Source organism: Rhipicephalus sanguineus, chromosome 1, assembly GCF_013339695.2.
Source record: "Rhipicephalus sanguineus isolate Rsan-2018 chromosome 1, BIME_Rsan_1.4, whole genome shotgun sequence".
NCBI lineage: Eukaryota > Metazoa > Arthropoda > Arachnida > Ixodida > Ixodidae > Rhipicephalus > Rhipicephalus sanguineus.
The window spans coordinates 247,839,407-247,851,766 of record NC_051176.1 but is presented as its reverse complement, the minus strand read 5'-3'; the positions used below and the strand labels follow the sequence as shown (position 1 = coordinate 247,851,766).

Below are 12,360 nucleotides of genomic sequence, written 5' to 3'. Positions count from 1 at the left end.
TATCATCAAAAGATCCCAAACTGCATAATAACCAGTGTCATCAGTGTGTAACAAGTATTTCAGTTCATTTCATCAGGCATGCAATACATAATCTGTAAGAGGTCAATATTAGTAAGAAATCATTTCTGTAATTATGAAGACTGGCCATGATCTGACTTTGATATTGATGTGACAGGCTCAAACATTTTTCCGCAACATTTTAAATGTGCTTCCAGTGAAATATGTGAAATATGAACATTAGGGCCATAGGAATACAGTCTAAATTTGTGACTGAAGGACTTAGCATAGGCATAAGCAAAATGCCCAAATGAACTATATTCTGACGCACAGATGAAAGTGATCCACTTCAAGAAGAAATGGCTTCTAATAAGCAATTTTTCTGACAGGTGATTCCACACTTGACACTTTCTACACTGACGAGTTGCTTGACAGAGTAAATGAAACAGAAACGTGGAGTAGAAAAACACATCCAGCTATTGAATGCCATGCCCAATAATGCACTTCAGATGCACAGGCACTTCAATTCTAATGATGTCAGTATACATGAAGTGTCCCTTTTACGGAAGATGTTTCGAAGGCACTGAATGCAAGTGTAGCTCTTAGTATACATGAAGTGTCCTTTTTACGGAAGATGTTTCAAAGGCACTGAATGCAAATGCAGCTCTTTTTAAAGCAGCTATGAGGAAGATAAGGAAAGAGGAATAATACAGTGATGGCTTTTCCATATGGGTGCAGAGCATAATTACAGCAAAATGTTGCAACAACTGACAACCTCACAGCAGAAGACCAATCCGAAGAATGAAAGTTGAATTGTGAAATCTAGATGTAAAACGAATGCACAACCTTTCTGCACACTGTGGGCACGACTGCAGCCTTGCACATAAGGTGGAGGTGCTACTGCATCAGCCGGTACAGGATAGGGAGGCATGAAGGGCATAGTGTAGGGCACGCAAGGAACCATGTAGCTCTCGACGGGGGCTGCCACAGCCATGCCCTGAGAAAATAAGAAGAAGCAAACTTGTTATCCACTTCTACCGAAAACAGCAGCTGGTGACCCCATGTCATAATGCAGGACTTTACACATCATAGTTTGAAACCAAATGAGGCTAGTGTGTGCAAGAAATCTCAATTGATTTTGCTGTAAGACACAAATATCAATAAAAACGAGCAGTACCAGTGTAAGCCCTATTTTTTAAAATAGTATTTGCCTGATGTTTGGTGGTCCTGAGTCCTGAGACCTACATGACTTTAATGACCCAGCAGAATGACCTCCCGACAATAGGGATCTTAACCAGCATGACGGTCCGTGGACTTATGATCAAGTGTGCTAAGTCAAACAACAAGGCTATGAAGAAGTGTCACCAGTTGGTTTATCAGTCCCATGGTCACTTTAAATACTAGTGCGAGTGTTTAGAGGTAGACTTAGGATTTATAAAGCACTACTTATGCACTGTCTAGCTGCTGAACTGAGAATATTGGTTTCAATTTGCCAGCTTACAAGCTGCACCAAGAAGTGGTTTCTTTCTTTTCAGCGGCACAACATTGATACACAATTCTTGGTATTTATGACTACGAAAGAAGAAAAGCTTGCCAGCATCAGGCATAAGATCCCAAACAAGCATGGAAGGTTGGCCACAGCAACAGCCATCAGCTTAAGAAAGTATATTTTCAAGTAGTAGTGGAGCTGGATGGTGTGCTACAAGAATACCACTTTTGAGTAAGATGTTGATTTCTTTCTTTGTGATTACACTGAATACACAATATCAAGAACTTCTCTAGAGATATAAGTGGTGTATACAGCAGCAAATCAGGGGCTTCTGCAGGGTCCCGAATACATTCTTTAGAGTTCTCAACTAGACTATAAAGATGAAGATGTCAGTAAACAACAGCCAAATTATAAAAAGATTAAACACATAAAAAAACCCTGAACTATTCATTCAGCCAATCTTAAGTAGGCTACCTAACAAACTTGTAAACACTTGTAAAAGCACTGGGAAAACGGGCATAGAAAGGCTTGTTTTATTTTTATAAAAGTAATTGTGTTTGGAGTTGTGCCAACGATACCGAGGCACAGTTTGCCACTTTACTCAACTACTGAGCATATCCTAACTGTGTATGGCCTATAATGGACATTATGTTGTCTAGTTTAAGACTGCACAATTACTTTGCCAAATGTGTAAGCAAATAAAAATAGGTTTTGAGAGGCAGGCGGAAAAAGCGACAGGACTTGACCGCATGTGGCACGACTTCAAGTAGCGATATTGAAGACAGGCTTGTTGGTTTAACATTAGTCAACAAACCAGCACAGAATTACAACAGAGACAAGAAGGCCACCACCACAGTGCTGAGGTGGAGTCCTTTCTTGTCGACAATGTAACTGAGCACTGGTTTTTTGACAAACTCGAGCAAAGCTTGCCATCGAATGCTTCACATTAAAACACTGGTGAACAGGGGCCTCCAACGTTATGTCTGTAGACATCTTGTGTTTGGCCCATGCAGCCCTGAGTAGTTTTTATATGGCTTTTACATTCGCAAAAATTTTTCAACAGTTAGTGCTTTTCATGGTGTTCTTTCACTGTTAGCAGCTGTCCTCAGTTAAATGTGCACTTAAGGTTTGTCCAGTGCTCTTTCCCAGTGGCAATGCAAAACTCATAAATGGCTTTTAGTGCCTCAGTGACCTACGAGACGCCACAGGGGAAGGCTCTCGATTAAATCTGGATGCCTTTGTCTTTTATGTACAGTGCCCACAATGAAACAAAGCAGAACTAAGAGGAACACTCCCTATGCTCAATTACTAGAGAGTAGATGTCATGATGCTACAAGTCTTTCCACTAACATTGACGTGGATTGATCAAACTGTAGACGATGGAGAAAAAGACTATGTGCACTAGTTAGCTCCAATAAGAAGCATTTCATTTACATTTAGCACTTTACATCTAAACCTAAAGTATTTTGTGCTTCAACATCAGTAAAATGTCACTGGCAATGTTTTCCAGCAGAAATGCTAGTGGCAAGTAAAGCATATTACTCATGAGATGTCCACTCTCAAATTAAACCAAGTACATTCATGGTACAAAATTACTGCTGAAGATGCAAATTCTAAGGAATGGTGAGCAGCCGAAGACCAAGTTAACTGTTCTCGTAACACCCTGCATGGGACAGTATAACATGCTGCAAGATGCACGGATCACATCACGGTATGTTAAACAGTGTTACACAATACACTTGCAATCCCAATTTCTCGGCTGCGATGGGCTCTCTTTCATAGCTTAAACAACACAGCCAACCGTAATCAACAAAACTGATCCCAATTGGCCCCAATCAGCATCAAAAGTGAACATCTGACACAGAAAAGCAACTGCTCGTATCCCTTTCCCCTCTGGAAAACAAGGTATATAACGGGCCCAGCCTCAACATCAGTAGTCCAACATGTCTGTCAGCACTGCTGTTGCTGTGAAATAAGGACACACCAAAATATTGCTAGAGGTACCGGTCATGTACCCCTAACAAGCTTTTGTGTACATCTCTAAGAAGCCTTTCAAGAGCACTGAATAAGAACAAAAAAATCCTATACTGCTCAGAAAACTCTTCACTACTACAATACACTTCGTTTTTGGTCTTGAGTCTCAGTAATATATGTTGCTAAATTTATGTACTGCACTTTAGCTCAAGTGGAAAAATCCTGGAGGGTAGTTGGCATATTTCAGACTGCTGACAGGAGACGCGTGAAAGTGGCCCGTGCAGGGCTCTTGCAAATTCAACTTGACACACTGAGTAGAATGTATGTGAGGAAGCTTTGAACAAGGCGTACATCCAATTTTACTTGCGAGCAAACAGTATTCCAAAGTTTGCTATTTGTAGCCCAGGATCCTTAAAAGTTGAATGTATGAAAGTTGGAAGGCAGAGGTGCAAATGGTGAAAAGAGGGCAACTCCAATATCCGAAATTGCAGTACGATTAACTGGGTAAAAACATTTTTCATGTCACTGTGTTAGCGGTAAATGAAAAACCACGTAAACTTTAACGCGGTGCAAGAAAGGGGGTGTGGCGGTACCATAACGGAGTGAAGAAGGATCATTTTGCCCGGCACGAACTTTTTGCTAAAGCACAACTTCTTGATGGCTCAGTCAAAAGCTGGCCATAAACGTCCCAGAATCGTTTCAGATCAGCGTGCATGATCGCATGCACGCTGATCTGCCATATGACAGGGCCAAAAACAGGCTTTGTTTTCTCACTTTCCATTTCAACAAGCGAATCAGTTACGCGATACATGAATGCTCACGTACTCACTGCAGCCAGCATGCGAGAAATAGACGTCATGGATGTAGAGAATTATCTTTACCACGCGCGAAAGAGGGATAATTGTGTTCGAAAATAGGTGGGCAGGGCATCTAAATGACTAAAAGGCTAAACAAACTTCATATAACAAGGAAAGTCACAAGAGAATATATTAAGTTTACTGACAGCGGTCTCAGCTGAGCGTACACTACGCGTACGCAGTATGTGGCGAATGCTCAATGAAACTGGAGCCCGTGTGCCGCAATCTCCGCACGCCGAAAGCACCGGTATCCGCGGCTAGCGGACTGTCCAACGCGATTTAGCCTGCGATGACGCCTCACAGCAAATTAACCTTTCAACATGAAAAAAACAAACAGAAGAGGTTAATATAAAAAGATGCGACGAAAACAGCTGGTCAGAAAGTCCTGTCAAAGTGGTGAAACCTTCCGAGCCGCGCAAAACCGCAAAGTGTCCGCACCCACCTGAGCTGCCCAAAGACTCTCCAGCTTTTCGCGGAACTTGACGAACTCTGAGCGCTCGTCAAAGCTGAACGACGGATGATGCGTGGCCATGGTGAACAGAAGCAGCATCTCTTCCAGGGTCTTTGTGTCGTACGTCTCATGTTTGGCGCACTTCATCTCTTCGAACAGGGCTTCGAAGATTGCATGCGAGCAACTGCGGTTGGAGAGGTGCAGCAAGGCTAGCGAAGTGATCAGCTTACTTCGCGATACAGCGTCCCTAACATTGGTGCACTTGGACAGCTCGTTGAAGTTATTTGCGCGCAGTTCTGCTTCTCGGAAGTACGCGTAGTCCTTGCTAGCTAAATCTTCTACGCAAGTGCCCAAAAACCGCAGCTCCAAGGGTAAGCACAAGTTGAGCAAACCACACATGGTATCTATCCTTACCGCACCATTTAACTGTTTAAACCACGAATATATTTCTTCTTTGCACACCATGGCGCATCACTGGGCGGCGAGGGAATACCTCTTCGGCAAATTACTAGATAACCTCAAACCGACGAAAACCACTTGCTCGCCATTACTCATCTGCCTGACAGCAGGCCGACTTTTTCATCCGGGGATGCGGGCCAGCCAGCGCTAGAAGCAGCAGCCAATCATAGGCCGCTCTGGATTTACCCCAACACCCAGTTGATCATTTACAGCCAAAGCAAAAAAAACTCAAGCAACAACAACCGAATTAAAATGACAACAACCATTTTCCGAATGAAAGATAGGTGAGAAGTTTCTTACCAGCACAATAATTTATTACACTATAATTGTCGACTTTTACCGCAAGAAAGCGCAGCAGTCGTGACGTGTGAGGCGGAGTCAGCGGAGCCACTCGGACGGGCGATATCTGGCAAGCAGTGACTAGCGAACTTTCGGCAGTAGCTTTCCTGTTTCACTCGGCGTTCAACGTTTCGCACGTTTAACTGCAGCCATGGCCACGCCGACGAAAACCTACACGCTAGCCGAAATCGAGAAGCACAACGAAAAGTATTCGGCATGGTTACTAATCCACAACGCAGTGTACGACGTGACGAAATTCATGGAAGAGGTACGTGATCCCCGATTATTTCGTCCTTGAGACGTAGAAGGAAAGTGTGACCGCGGCATCCGCATTTATTTGCATTGTCACCAGCGGCCACTGCATAAGCTCGTATGGCGTTTGTAAGCTATTTGTAACTATTTGTGTCACTCCGTGAGGCATCGCACTGTGTGCACGATTTATATAGCCTCGCCACTGGGTATGAAGTAGCTCGTCGTGCGCCCTCCAGAATGTTCTCGGCTGCATGCCATGCGTCCAGGTTCTTTGCTCCCATCTGTCAGGTGAACCACAGTCAGCGCAGGTGCGCGATCGTCGGGGTTTGTCGCATGTAGTTTTTCTACTCTTTGTCATTAGCTCTTCCGCCGGCGGATGCATGGCAGTGTAGCGCTCTTTAAAACAAGCAGGTATCGAATCGCGAGCACTTGCCTCCACATAAATGCATCTGTATTTCCCCCCGGTTTACGTAAATATGTTTTTCCCCTTCCGTCCTATTACCTGTACAAAAACCCACGTCTGGTGCTTTAACCTAACGCGGGCGCGTGTGTGTCGACCGTGAGCGGGATTCTTGCTGGCGGGAAGGCTTTCGACTAGGTTTTCCTTGAGGATAACGGCAGACAGCCCTGTACCAATATAGCTCTGAAAGACCTTGACAAAAAGTTACCCCGAAGCCCTGCATCAGGAAAGAGGGTAAAGATCTGGAAACTATTTTAAAAAATATTTTTTCCCCTCTGGAACTGAATACTGCGTAGCTTATTGTCGGCGCCGTATCTTATCATGTTACTTATTTCACCTAAATCGAAGGTCACGGAGTAAGAAATTGCATATTCTGCCCTGCCACTCCACAGAAGTGCTGGGTCTTGCTTTAGCGTGTTTCTTTAGAGGGGCCCTGCGGACTCTTGAGAAAAGAGCCGGCGGGGCAAAGGGAAGTAATTAGTTGCGAAGACTTGCGGTAATAGTTCGTGCACGGATCTTTGCCCTACACCTTTATCTCATAATGAGGGCAAGGACTGGCATAGGCCCATTGTTTGCCTGCAACACCATTGAGGCTGCAGGATGTGCTACACAATTGGTGTTTCAATGGGACAGAGAAAAGAATCAATACAGATGGCAGCATTTTATTATTTCAGCACCCAGGCGGTGAAGAAGTTCTTTTGGAGCAGGCTGGTAAATACTTCGTGTGTCTATGCTTGCATGTTTTTGGTGTGGTTGGCTCTACGTAATCTTCAAATTACATAATTAGATTGCAAGTGTAACCTCTGATTTCTTATTCTGCAGGAAAGCATGCAACTGAAGCATTTGAAGATGTTGGACATTCCACAGATGCCAGAGAGTTGATGAAACAGTACAAGATTGGCGATCTTTGTGAGGTACTTGAAACGTGTTCAGTGAACTTAGTTACTTGATTGATAATGCAACACGAGAACGGGACTAGGATGGATGGAAAGACAACGGGGTGGCATTTTCAGTGCTCTCTCGTCAAAAAAACTCGTTTCTTTTTTTGTACTAGTCCTGTCTTCGTGCTGTATATTAAAGCATAAACCATTTTACAACTAGCCAAGCTGTTAATCCTGCTTATACTTACTCAAGTTTGTATTGTAGTTATTAATATCTTCTCTTTTTTACAGGAGGACCAGAAGAAAATTGGTCAGGTTGCTGTGAGTGTGTTATCCGATATGTAGTGTGGGCATTTTGGCTCATTTGTTTTAACTTGTGATGTAAACTCCATTTTTCTTTTACAGAAGAAAACTCAGTGGGCAGCTTCCACCTCCAACGAAAGGTACTACTTCATTCAGCAAAAGATATATTTAAAGTCTTCCTTTGATAGCAGTGCATATTTATTGCTAAGTAGTCTCTTGCTTACTGCAGGATGCTGCTAAAGTTAAAAAAAGAAAAAGAAAGGTATACATGCTGCATGCCGGGTTCTACTTTAGCAAGATCTGTATATTTAGTACCCTTCCACAGTTCTCGCAGTTTCCTAACAGTATTTTTAAACACTCAATATCTGTGCATGTTTCATAGGTGTAGGGTCGTGCTTCTGCAAGAGAGAAGTACATTGTGTCTCTTTAAATTTCTGTGTATATCTGTTCTTCTGATTTGTTGTGCTTTCTTTACAGATATGCAGCTTGTAAGGCGCAAATACTTTTGTTCTTCGGTCTAAAGTTCAGTTATCTACCTTAATTCCATTAAGTGCTGTTAATTCAGAGTTGTAGCTAAAATGAAAATGACAGTACTGTCGCTGACGACTTTTAGGGAAAGTTGTTATAGTCTCCACAATTATTTCTTCAGCTTCTGATTACATTTATAAGTACCTCTTGTAATAAGACACCCACTGTTTCGTGTGCAAGGTACTTGTGGGTTTTATCTCGGATTGTCACATGAGTTTTCTCAGTTCCAACAGATGGTGGGCTTCCTGTGCAGTAAACAGGAAGTGGGACAGGTTCACTCCAATTGTGACCCTTTTATAGACCAAGATCTTGTTGATTTTTTTATATTCAATTTAGTACACTTTGACATAAATGTTTTAATTGGTACGTTTCAAATGTAAGCTGTAAGATTATAATTAGTACACATGTGAACAAACTGTCTTTTGTCAGCTTGGCTTGCAATGCTATTTAAAATTCACTGATGAAGGTGTGCAAAAACCATGAAAGGAAAAGCAGCGTGCAAACATTTCTGCACTCATGCCTATTTGCATCACATCCAAGTGGTTTTGATCTTATCGGACCTGCCTTGCTAATTCTCATGCCATTTGGCTTTGTTTTTTTTTTTTTTTTTTAGAGGACCCCTCACCAGGCAAATTTTTGTTGTGCAGTGTCAGTTGTAAGGCGCTGTTATCGAGGAAATGTTATCAAAGTAATTATCTTGAGAGTCAGTCTACTTGAATTCTTCAAGTTTATTCATTATTGGAGGAGTTAAAGAAATTGACCTGTCCTGTTACCATGCTGGCAAGGAGGTGAGAGCCACTCTCAGCAGACTCTTCCCCCCTTTTAACTCTGCGTCCACAAGCGGCATACATTCCCTTTGTTCCCAAATCTGCCGGAACAGAGGGACTGGGTCATGTTCACCTTACTGTCCCACTTCCTTCGTTTTCTGTTTTGCATCTCCTAGCCCCACCGCGTGCTATGCATTGCATAATGAACCGCAGTCGCGCAGCATGGCCGTTGGCGTTTCGTGCAGTGCGCATCCATGTTACTTTCACTCTCTCTCATTAATGCTTTTATGCCCTGGACTATTGCAAAAATCCACATTAATTTGTGCATTACCATTATGTCATCATACACTACGAAAAATGTATGTGAAGTACATGACAATCAATAGTGCTGCAAAAAAAAATTTTTTTAATACAGTAGCTTTTTTTATTATTGACTGCACAACACTGTGTTAACCTAAAAAAAAAAGGAGTGGCCATTTTATGCTTGGTTTCAGACTGTATATTTGTCTCAGTAAAACCGCAGAATGAGCATGATCTGCCTTACTAACATTAACCTGACAAAGTTTAGGGAACTACATATTGGATGGTCAAAACTACGGTCATTAGGTTTGTGTAAACGCTAGTGGATTTGGCTGATAGGACGTTGAGGTGTGTTGGCTTGCTCAGCCCTCTTGACAAAATGCAAGCAAGTTTAGTTGGGCTGGCCCAATTTCTGGCTGGACTTTGTGCCCTCGAGCTGTGTTAAATGAAACTGTGTGGTGCTGTCGTTAGCTTGCAACAGGGTACTGCATTTAATCGTAGAAGTTGAGTTAGCAACAGGTTTTTAGGGTCAGACAAGTCTGTAATGGGAATTGACTTGTGAAGGTATTGTAAGAAAGAAGGCATTGGGGTGAGTTTTTGGAGTTATACTGCTGGTCACCTCTAAATGCCACTAGTTTCCTTTGGCCACATGCCCAAGCGCTTCATAAGGCTGTTTCTTGTGAATGGGTTGTTTTTAGGCTTACCCACATTTTCCTACTTTTTCGTGCGGTATTTTCCAAAAGCAGAGCAGTGAATGGCAGCAGCATGTGCACGGCATGCAGCTGTTGTAATTATGCTCTCTTGCAGCTCCTGGATGAGCTGGCTGATTCCTGTAGGCGTGGCAGCTGCTGCCTCCATTTTGTACCGACTTTTCCTGTCCTACGGCGCTCATCAGTGAAACCTCTGTGTGGCTGTGAGGGCGAACTGACCAGGTGGCCGGGAGGCAACAAAAAAGCTTATTGTCAGCGGCATTTGCTTTCTTCACTATTGGGGCCAGCATGTAATCGAGATACCATGTTAACATTTTTTGGTACTGTACAATTTATTGTTGTAAGCCTTGGTGAAAAATATACGCCTTTGCAAGCATTTGTTTTGTGCTCGGTCACTTTCGAAGCTTGTGAAAAGCCACCATTTCGGTGTTGTTGCAATAAAAAGCTACTGGCCTGAGCCAGCTGTCGCTAGCCTTTGGGAAGAAAACCACTAAGTTTATATACAACATTCACTACCAGAAAATTTTAAGCTCTCGCTAATGACAGGTGCGCGCTGCCTTTGTTTTAGTGGTAGAAAAGTATTTGTATAAATCTACTGTAGTGCAACATGACTGCAGTGATGCTGTGATTTAGGCACTTTACCAGTTCTTAAGCTGTAGCTGTGCTTATTATGCTCAATTGCCAGTCAATGCATGTTATTACCATTGAGAAGTGGTGTTTGCCTCTGAGCTTCCCATTTGGCAAGCATTGTCTCGGGTGTGGTTAGCAATAAAGGAATAGAGGTTGGCTCTTACTATACAAACAGCAGTATTATCTCATGGGCCTAACATCTGTAAAGCCTTTAAAGAAACCTACATCTAAAACACCTGACCTTGCAGGAATTGCATGCATCTTATGAAAGCTCCTTCCGAAGTGTCTGAACTTTCATAGACTTCACTTTGCCATGGAGCTGCATACAGTACACGAGGCCAATTGCTTGGGACAAGGAGACCCTTGGCCACAAGCATACCATTTTGATGTGCTGTTGTGATACATATGTCACTTTGTTATGCAGAACTCTGCGATATGATTGACCCTGTGTCCACATTTTCTGCCTGTTGCTGGAGCATTCCACTTGGCTCTTCAATGCTAAGGCAGGAAATGAAACACTTATACTGCATCAGTGTGCTTTGAAACAACTGTTAAAGTAACAGCATATGCTTGATTGTACGAGGCTGAGGGGCTCATGTAGCAACAACATTGAAAGAAAAAAAAAAATTCATGCAGAAACCTCTGCTGATAGTTAGCATTGTACTTTACTTGCATGGTGAAGTTGCTTATTCTACAGGGAGAAATACTATATTTTCTTGACGATGAACTGCTGTTCAGTACTGCCGAGATTGCAGTTAGTTCAAGAGACCACCACCCTCTACATGGTGAGTAAAGCAACACTACATTGTGAAAACTCCCCGAAAGTGTTCTTTCTTCATAGTGTTGTAAGGTGAGATTATAACGTAAACTGACGCTAAGCATGCCATTGATTCTTGGCATCGAAACTCATTTATACACGAGCACAAAGAGGTATGGGTCATGCCCTAGTATTAATGTTGCAAAAACAATAGTCATTTTATTGCCAGAATCCCAGTTGAATTCTGCAGTGCTGAAACAAGAGGAAAATGATTCTATCAGTCCTATGGGCAACTATGTGACTGCTGCCTCAGTAGCACAAAATTTTGGGTAAGGTGTGTATTTTTTATCGGAGCTGCCTTTATAATAAAATGCCACAAAGTGGTGAAGTTTTAATTACCCTCTCTAAAATATAGCCAATTTCACATGAGCATTACCCTCAGCAGTTTTTCAGCACGCATTTGTAGACGTCGGGTATGGTGTCCCCTCAGAAGAACGTTAGCACGAGAGACCGTTCCGCCCAGTTGTCATTCGTGCTAACCTTTCTCTGCGGTGACTGTACTTGTACTTTAACGCAACCAGAGCAAAGCCACAGGGTCGTCAACCGTTAACCTTTATTTAACATCTAAGTGGACAGTGCATGTACATACATGCTGGTTAGTGGATGCAGCATAAATGGACTATGGTCTTGAAGGTTGGTGCCACCGAACCCCCAGGTAATGCCAAGGAGTTCTGATGGTCCTTAGCACTTTGCATCATTTCCAGTGAGCAGTAATGGCTGCATTTTTAGTGATAATATCAAAGACATTTACTCACACTGGTATATATCCACATTACCTAGGACGACGCTTCATATATGGTCCAAAATAGCATTGCTATTTACCTTCAGCATTGCGATGCTTAGGCACACTGCCTATATTACCCGAGACCTATTTCATTATAGCCTCTTCTTGGACTAAAATGAATAAAATTTCAGTGACCGAAAGTACTATTGCATGTTCAGATGAAAGGCTTGCCGTCAGCATAATAACTTCTGGAAACTTCAGTGGCAATTCGCAATTTTGGAGGAAAAAAAAAAAAAAAGCTGACCATTTTTTATGATCACCTTTCCCTTCTCACTACAGGCAGGGCATTTGCTTTTATTTTATATGCCCACCTCCAATTTTCATGACCCTTTCTTTCTCCTACTCGTAAAAAAAAAGCCAAG

The 12,360-nt window shown here is 42.6% G+C and overlaps 2 protein-coding genes across 3 annotated transcripts in view; one reads left to right on the top strand and one right to left on the bottom strand.

Moving 5' to 3' along the window:
- Positions 1–5,389, bottom strand: part of LOC119376527 (zinc finger CCHC domain-containing protein 14) — a 40,131-nt gene extending 34,742 nt beyond the window's left edge. Inside the window, exons 1-2 of one of the 2 annotated variants that reach the window (XM_037646327.2) lie at positions 4,760–5,389; positions 844–994 (exon numbers count right to left, since the gene is read on the bottom strand). In XM_037646327.2, the coding sequence (XP_037502255.1) occupies positions 844–994; positions 4,760–5,233 (625 nt within the window). In that variant the 5' untranslated portion in view covers positions 5,234–5,389. The remainder of the gene's footprint in view (positions 1–843; positions 995–4,759) is intronic. The other variant, XM_049411035.1, reaches the window with a different exon arrangement.
- Positions 5,390–5,572: 183 nt separating this feature from the next.
- On the top strand, positions 5,573–10,143 carry LOC119376550 (cytochrome b5). Its single transcript, XM_037646343.2, has 6 exons — positions 5,573–5,834; positions 6,953–6,989; positions 7,101–7,192; positions 7,451–7,480; positions 7,565–7,602; positions 9,865–10,143. Exons 1-6 carry the CDS (start codon positions 5,718–5,720, stop codon positions 9,953–9,955), a joined length of 405 nt encoding a protein of 134 aa, XP_037502271.1. The 5' UTR covers positions 5,573–5,717; the 3' UTR covers positions 9,956–10,143.
- The last annotated feature ends 2,217 nt before the right edge of the window (positions 10,144–12,360 follow it).